The sequence below is a fragment of the Myzus persicae genome, unplaced genomic scaffold, assembly GCF_001856785.1.
Source record: "Myzus persicae strain clone G006 unplaced genomic scaffold, MPER_G0061.0, whole genome shotgun sequence".
NCBI classification, from domain to species: domain Eukaryota; kingdom Metazoa; phylum Arthropoda; class Insecta; order Hemiptera; family Aphididae; genus Myzus; species Myzus persicae.
In genome coordinates, this window is record NW_019104042.1 from 29,559 (window position 1) to 37,929 (window position 8,371).

Consider the following 8,371-nt stretch of genomic DNA (forward strand, 5'->3'; position numbering starts at 1 on the left):
TGTATTGAAATTTTGAAAACTGTTTGTGGTAGAGAAAATCATATATTAATACCAACCAAAATTAGTATGTGTTGATATAATTTATTTTTAACTTGTCAGTTGTTATATCTAAATAGTTTGTGCTTATGTACGTAGTAAAATAGTTGATATAAACATCCCATATAGTTTTTCAAGTTGAATATGGTAGTGGCCAAAGTGATGTGAGATAGCGGTCCTTAGTTTATAATAAGAAAATAATTGAAACAATATAATATTGACTTAAACTAAAACTCATAATGGATTAGTAGACTTCTAGACAGCACATAGGCACATAATTATATACTTATACAATTAAAAACTATTAAGGAATTATTTTAATAATCTGTTCCTGTATTTTGATTTATAAAATCAACGAGAACTTAAAATATTAATGAATTTATTTAGGTTTTTAACCTTTATGAAAATAATATTTTTAATTTAATTCTATAGATTACTTCAACAAACATTGTCTCAAGTTTTCATAATCAATAATAAAAATATTAGTTAATATGTTAATATTTTTATTTTTCTCCCACCACCACATACCTAATAACTGGAAATGTTATATATGTAACAAAATAGTATTAAACAACTGACTGTAACATCGGTAAGACAATACCAGTTAATAAACATACTTTAGAACATAAGAACTACCTTCTTTTTTAATAAATGATCTTAGTATTAAAATATAAAATTATTTTAAACATAATTAATTGTAAATTGTTATGTATATATTTGTGTATTTTGAGAAAAAAAAATTAAGCAAAAATAATGTTTACTACAATAAGTGTTTGATGTTTTTATTATTATTTTTTTTTTCAATACAAATTAACAATGTTTTTCTAACATAAATTTTAACTGGAACAGTGAACACCAGTGATTACAGAAATATATTAATTATTATTAATAAATGTGATCAACATCATCCAATGCTAATTCTGGTTTGTCATACCCAAGTGCTTCGGGTGTGTCTATACCTAATTCTTGAAGAGTTGGTGAGATTTCTTGTAAGATGTAAGGATAGATGCTTTTGTCAATTTCACTTTTGATTCGCACATTCTCTAGAAACCTAATTGCTATGGCATAATCGTTGAGACGACGACAAGCTTTCAAGGCAGCAACAATTACCTAATAAACAACAGACAACATAAATACAAGTCACAGTCAATTATACATTGGCATGTATAATATAAACAGTAAAACTTCCATACAACGAAGTCGAATAAGCAGTCAAAAAAAATTGTAATATGGAGGAATTCGTTAAATAGAATTACGTTTTTTTTCAACTTTTTTTAAAAATGTTATTGTATGTATATACTTCTATGTTGTATACGTTATGAAAAAAAGCAACATCAAATATAATATTACAGTTTAATTTAGTTTTTAATTTTATAATTCAAAAGAAATAATTAGTGAGTTTTGTTTGCCTAATATTTTTTCTAAATTGTACTTTTTTAATAAAAAGTTTCTATATCATTAAGTTTTAAAATACTGCAATAAAACTAATGAGTTTGCCTACCTCCGGTGTCTTATCTTTATAGGATACATTGTTCATGTACAATTTTAAGACTATGTTTAAAATTTGATATTAACAACATTTACAAAACCAGTTTTTATCGAATAATTATTTCGTTACATAGAAATGTCAGATTCGTTATTTGGAGATAGATTTACGTGCAATCAACAATGAAGGTCATGGTTCTCAAAAATAATTTGTTTAATAGATAATTTAGTTAAATGGAAGTTTCGCTGTATTAAAATATTGTAGACAGCGGTCAAACATACTTTTGGTTCAGCTATCGCGTCTTGACCCGCCAGATCATTCATTGCTTTCCTCACTTCCCATCCATCAATGTCGCTGCGGTTGAAGTACGCTTCATACCTAGAGTAGAACTCTTCGTCGGTTTCTTCTTTGTGTTCGGACATAAACCTAAAGGACGCCATTAACAATTGAAATATATAGGTGTAAAATATGTTATCCGAACAAGAACAGAGTGATATTATTAGCATTTATTACCTTGCAGAAACGGCTGTGATCGGTTTGATGGTCGAGTGTCGCCCAACAGCCACGACTCCGCGGGATAATTTTGAACAGGCGCGCACCACTGAAGGAAACATTGTAGTCGGTTTTTCTGTTCCGGCAAACGACGAATATTAATTGAGTTGAATTAAACTCAACGCTCGGGAAAACACGAGAATACAAGCCGCAGTACACAGAGAATTATTTGACCGAGAAGATAAGTGAGAAAATCTTTAGCGCCTTGTCCTATGTAGTGGAAAAAAAAGTAATCAAACATATGTTATTATATTCAACAGTGAGGTTATAAACGTGATCGTTATCACGAGTCATACCAATTATATGTAATTCTAGTGACGTATCGCCTAGATCCCCGTTCTACTAGATCCCCTGTGTTAAAATAGCTCCCCAAGGAAAGTCGTTAAAATCGAAAATATTCCTAGACTTTTTATGTAAAACCAAAGACATATAAATATATTAAACAATATGCGATATATTATGTTTATTACTTATATGTCTATGTGTATAACCATCTAATTTTTTTTTTTAGAATTCTGTGGATATGCATCCCGGTTGTGCTATTTGGATCATGGAGATCTAGGTCCACGTTTAATTATTAATGTATTAATTTAGTAATGTATCAAACTTCAATACACTATTTTTCTGTCTTTATCCATACACTCAGTAAAAGTGCGGCGTAAGCATAGACTTTATAGACCTTAAAGTAAGTACTAGAGAGCCTTAATAATAATAATAAAATTATTAAAGCTCTTTAGTAAGTACTACTTAGTACTTCTTAGTACTTACATAGTTGTAGGTCTATAAATATGAGGCCTGAGTGCAAGGTCTATATTACAACTAATCAGCTGCTTGGTCCCTGATATACTGATACGTTATCTATGGGTGTACAACACGACTGTCGTCTGATATGTAAGCCGCGCTTATCGCACCGTTGCAGTCACGCTCACGACTCCCGGTCTGATTTTTAAATGTATTTTTGACTGTAATTTACGAGAGATTCCCAGCCACAGATGTTTGGCATGCATTTGGCTTTATAGCATATTATTACTATAATATTGTAAATCACAATATCACATAGTTGCATAGTGCGTTAGCGATTGAACATGATGAAATATTTTCTTTATCGTGTATTCGAAGACTTAATTTAAGTGTAATTTACATATCCACTGTATCACGATTCACTACTAAGAAAACTTAGTTTACTTTACCATACATTTTATACTTGGAGAATACAATCTAAGAACCAGCTACTAGACAGTCAGTTTTTTCAGTGTTCTACTAACAATATTTTCAGGCATGTAGTTACACAGTTAAATCCACTTAGTCATTATTTAATGTTGCCTACCTCGTATACTCGTTAGACTTATGAGTGTTTGACAATTTTTTCAACTTATTTAGTTTAACAATTTCTTCACGCTGTTATAACGCATTGCAAAAAGAAGAAATGGAAACATTGCCGTCAGAAGTACGTGAAATACATTTATATAATATATTATATTTATAAATAAATAAATAATAAAATATGGTCCTGAGTCCTGAATGGAGCTATTGAGCAAATGTTACATTGCTGTTGTAGCAGTCTTGTAAAGTATTTGATTAAATAGTTTGGGCATAATTTTTAAAGAACACTATGAACGTACTTGTGTGTATTTGAAAATCAAATATTTATAAGTACCTATCTACCTAAATATGAACTTTAAAAAAATTTAAAAGAATTATTTGTCACAGTTCGGCTATTTTTTGATAATCATTAAACTACCTATATTATTTTTTATAAAAATCAAATTATTTAACATTTATTTGAATATTAAGTAATTTGATATTTTATTAATAACCGTTTATTGTTTAGTTTATATTACAGTAAGTTCTTATTTCCTATTTCAGAATTAATATAAAATACATTTTTAAGTATGATGTTTACAATTAAGTAGGTGATACGAAGTACTAATTTCTATTGATTATAAATGTGACAATACAATTTTAAAATTATTAATTACTAATTACAAGATTAATTTTATTACCTACTGTCTACTAGTATAATTAGGTGAAATAGTAATTAAAAACATGCCAAGTATTTTTATTTGTTTCTAAATGTATTTTAAATGCTTTCTGAGTGGATGTATCTGTATTTAAATACAGTTTTAAAAGTATTTTGTACATAGTTGTGTCGAAGGTACTTATATTTTTGTTTTTAATTTGCAGATCATCACACAAATACTGGAATACGTGTCATTTGATGATCGACGAGAATTGGCTAGGGTCAATAAAGTGTTTTATCATGCTACATCTCACCCAGTGTTCTTAAGAAAAGAGATACTTATCTATCAGCCATCTCAGGTCAATCTGAAGTACTTTAAGGATTTCAAAAATATGTTGTGGAATTCAAGAAGAAAATTGTTATGTTTGAAATTTGTTAATTTCACTTTTACAGATGACTTATCTATTTTCACAAACTTAGGAAATCACATTATATCATTAAATTTTATTAATTTGATATTGCTAAATGATTCATTTCTAGATGCTATTACCCAATGCTGTAATAATCTTGAAAAATTAGAACTAAAATGTCTGAACAATTTGTGTTTAACTGACAAGGACCGTGAACCAATACTCAAATTATCCACTATCACTTTATGTGATGTTCAAATGTCTGATAGAGATTTTAATCTTATATTGAAACTTGCTCCAAATTTAAAGGATTTAGGTATTTTTGATTGCCGTTTAACTGGTGGACATGCAATCATAAAAAGGTTTTATCCCCACAATAGTAATATTGATTGTTTATTTACCAAGTACAATTCAGATCTTATTTTTTCTGCGGAAAATATTGTACACCATTTGAATAATTGTATTCGCTTAAATAGCCTTAGGTTAAATGAACATTGTTGTATAATTTATCAGATACAACCCATTCAACTTGAACTTAAATCATTGACGTTGAGTGGTATGGGGACACTTAGAAGTCATCCCATCGACTATGAAAAGTTAAATTTTGTATTAGGTCAATATGTATCTTTAGAGCAATTAGAAATAAGTTATTTACCTGTTCATTTGTTATCATTTGTATCTAAACTACATAATCTTCGATACTTAAAAATAAGTTATACTGCTTTGAGATCAATTTACAGTGATGGACTTAAATCCTTAGAAATATTACTGGAATCGTTAAAAAATATGAAATATTTGAGGACACTATCATTTAATAGAGTTTATGAAATGCATGTTATTAAACTTCCAACAGTACCATTTACAGAATGCACCTTGAAGTCTCTTACATCATTAGACTGTTCTCTTGATTCAAATCTGGTATTAAAATGTGGTACAAATTTAACAAGTTTACGAATAAGAAATGGTGATATTCTTAAAGCTGAAGATTTACAACTACTGTTCAGAAATCTCACTAATTTAAATCATTTGTGGATTGACGATTGTTCTATATTAAATGATGAAATTTTCATTCAGTTGCCAATATCTAATCTAAAAGGTAGACCTATTAAAAAAAATATTATTTATATGTTATTTTTCAACCATATCTTTGTACTTTCAGAATTGATTACTCTAAGGATTATGCATTCAAATATTTCACACCGTTGCTTGCAATACATTACAAATTCAAGGTTAAAAGTTTTAGTCTTCACCAATGTGTCATTAGAACCGTTCACAAATAAGGTAATATAGTTTTATGATTTCATCAAACGACTAGAGATTTATAGTTTATTCAGTTTATTGTTTACATAACAATTTTCAAACAATATTTTAAAATTAAAATGTTTTATGAATTAAATATATAATTTGATTATAAAATGCTGACATTTAAATGAAATAATAAATAAATTTACTAAAATATTGTTTTTGTTGCAGCTGATATTAAATGATTTCAAACATAGTTTAGAAATTTTGAGCAGTGCTGTTCCTATGTTAACTCAACTTGACATTCGTATAAGTTTCTTAAGCTCGAGGGCAGTTGAATCATTAGGTTTATTATCTTTTTATCGGACAACTTTTAGAGAAGTACTGGAAAAATATTTTAAGAAGCTGAAACTTTTTATACTTTCGTAACTAATTTTATGGTAAATTTAAGGAATATATTAAAAAACCACTCTGCTGTACAGTAATTGTTGAGTATGTTGAGTAATTGCTGTGTTATATTTTAATTTAATGATATTAAATTCTCTATTGTAACAACGAGATCCTCATTTCTACTAGGAAATGCACTAATGTCAAAAATCGGAGCATTTTTATTACACCAAATATTGATGATATACCTAAAGAAACATTCATTTGCTATACTCAGAATTTTAAATGTATCAGTAATGTACGTAATTGATTATTATTTTAAGTTTTAATCATTGTATACAATAATTGCTTGGTGTGTTTTTATGATACCTAACTGTTTATCATAAATGATAATTGCATACTAATATATCCTAAGAATAAACTTATAACTATTGCTGTATCAAAAAATCAAAAACAAGAAACGCATTATTTAAAAAAAAATTGACTTATGATGACTGTTCGTAATTAATATTAAATCTTCAAAAATTAGCTTTTTCTTAGTCTTTGTTGATTTTTAAAATTGTTAATCAACCAAAACGTTTGATTGTGATAAAGTAGCATACATGTTACATCATATGAATAACTTTTAATTAATGTAGTTTAGGTAATGAGACATTATCCATAAAAAATTTACTGTAGAAAATAAACTTTAAGCATTGATTTTATTCATATTATGTTGGTTTCAAACATCAAATTTGATTATTCGTTAATGATATTTATATAGATAAAGTTTGTTATTAATTTATTATTTTGTATGTTAGTTATTGTATTGAATAGTTATCAGTAAAGCTTGTTTACATATTCAATATAGTAAAAAAATGTCTTTGTACTATGCTATAATAAGTAGTTTACAGTATTTTACTATTTTTGTATCAAAATAAATAAACATATTATTATTTATTACTATGTAATTCTTAACTAATTTGATAGTTCAATCAGATACATAATTTGCTCTTTGTCGTGCCATTATCTATACTCCAATACTCAATGGTAGTACAGTCAACTTGCAATGTAACAAATTTCAAGGGACTGAGAAAAATGTTTGGTATTTCAAAAGTATATTATATGAAAATGTATTATTTCAATACATATTTATTTTCATTTAATAATATTTACATACACATAAATATATAATATATGGTAAGATCATAAATTCATATTACATATATATACATATATATATATATATACATATATATATATATATACATATATATATAAAAAATACAAGAGCCATTTTATTATATTATATAATTATACTATGCTGTATTATACATTTATTACATGTGTATATTATATAAATATTTTTTGTGTGTGTTTGTGCTTATCCGGTTAATAGCGTTGTCCAAAATTAAAATGATAGAAAGCATACTTTTGTCAATGTCATGTCTCTGTAAATAGCTTAAGACTTTGTTGATACTTTATTTTACATTTAATATGTTGATAGAGCCTATTGGGTATGTACTATAAACATGAATTATTAGTTATTAATAATAATAACTTATTACCATAATATAGAGTGTCCCGCGAGGATTTTCCCATTGCGAATTGCTATATCTCATGAAATAATAAATGCAACATAAATTTGTTTTTTTTTTTAATTAGACTCACAGAGACAATACATTTTATGTTTAAATTTAATTTAAGTTTTTGGTAAGAAAGTTAAAAAGTTAATTTTTTTATTATTGAAACAATTTAAGATATCCATTTTGTAAAGATAATTTTTCTGAAAATGTTGACCTTTCAACATTTTATTTTCATTAATTTCGTGATTTTTAATCATTTTTTTTAAAGGCACAACGCAAAAAACGGTTTTTGTTCTGCGGTGAGTGCCCCTCTACGTTTAATGGATATATTCTCACTTAGTCACTTAACATTCTGTATTCTCGATCATATTATTGCAAGATAATCGTCAAACAAATTTTTTAATAGCGAGTTATTTATTTTTGTATATTTTTCGTAGTGTCATACACTAGCAGACGTGTATGTTATATCTTACTAAAAAAATTTACATTATCAGAGTTTTGCCCAAAATAACTTCGTTCTATCATGGGGACTTAAGTACATTTAACTTTTCGTGATTCTCAAGATTTTCTAAGGAACGGCAGTTTTATTCGTTATACTGCCAGTTGACTGTAGGTACCTACTTAAGTACTTAATTAAAAGGTAAATAAGTATTAAGATAATTAATATTAAATACCTAGCTTAAAAGGATATTATTTTTTTTCATATAAAAATTATTATGTGCAACGTAACTTA

The 8,371-nt window shown here is 27.0% G+C and overlaps 2 protein-coding genes across 2 annotated transcripts; one reads left to right on the forward strand and one right to left on the reverse strand.

Annotated features, from left to right (window-relative positions):
- Positions 1 to 787: 787 nt before the first annotated feature.
- On the reverse strand, positions 788 to 2,271 carry LOC111037927 (cytochrome c oxidase subunit 5A, mitochondrial). Its single transcript, XM_022320776.1, has 3 exons — positions 2,036 to 2,271; positions 1,804 to 1,948; positions 788 to 1,146 (listed from the first exon to the last, which is right to left on the reverse strand). The coding sequence occupies exons 1-3, from the start codon at positions 2,134 to 2,136 to the stop codon at positions 922 to 924; spliced, it is 471 nt and encodes a 156-aa protein (XP_022176468.1). The 5' UTR covers positions 2,137 to 2,271; the 3' UTR covers positions 788 to 921.
- Positions 2,272 to 2,965: 694 nt separating this feature from the next.
- LOC111037926 lies at positions 2,966 to 6,985 on the forward strand. The gene is made up of 4 exons (XM_022320775.1): positions 2,966 to 3,521; positions 4,259 to 5,540; positions 5,604 to 5,725; positions 5,918 to 6,985. The coding sequence occupies exons 1-4, from the start codon at positions 3,501 to 3,503 to the stop codon at positions 6,113 to 6,115; spliced, it is 1,623 nt and encodes a 540-aa protein (XP_022176467.1). The 5' UTR covers positions 2,966 to 3,500; the 3' UTR covers positions 6,116 to 6,985.
- Positions 6,986 to 8,371: the final 1,386 nt, after the last annotated feature.

Excerpts from the sequence above, each read along its gene's own strand:
- LOC111037927 (XM_022320776.1), bottom strand. The coding sequence starts at position 2,136 with ATGTTTCCTTCAGTGGTGCGCGCCTGTTCAAAATTATCCCGCGGAGTC. Across the intron at positions 1,949-2,035 it reads ATCACAGCCGTTTCTGCAAG|GTTTATGTCCGAACACAAAG; the intron begins GTAATAAATGCT and ends GGCGTCCTTTAG. Across the intron at positions 1,147-1,803 it reads ACGCGATAGCTGAACCAAAA|GTAATTGTTGCTGCCTTGAA; the intron begins GTATGTTTGACC and ends GTTGTTTATTAG.
- LOC111037926 (XM_022320775.1), top strand. The coding sequence starts at position 3,501 with ATGGAAACATTGCCGTCAGAA. Across the intron at positions 3,522-4,258 it reads TGGAAACATTGCCGTCAGAA|ATCATCACACAAATACTGGA; the intron begins GTACGTGAAATA and ends TTTAATTTGCAG. Across the intron at positions 5,726-5,917 it reads TAGAACCGTTCACAAATAAG|CTGATATTAAATGATTTCAA; the intron begins GTAATATAGTTT and ends TTTTTGTTGCAG.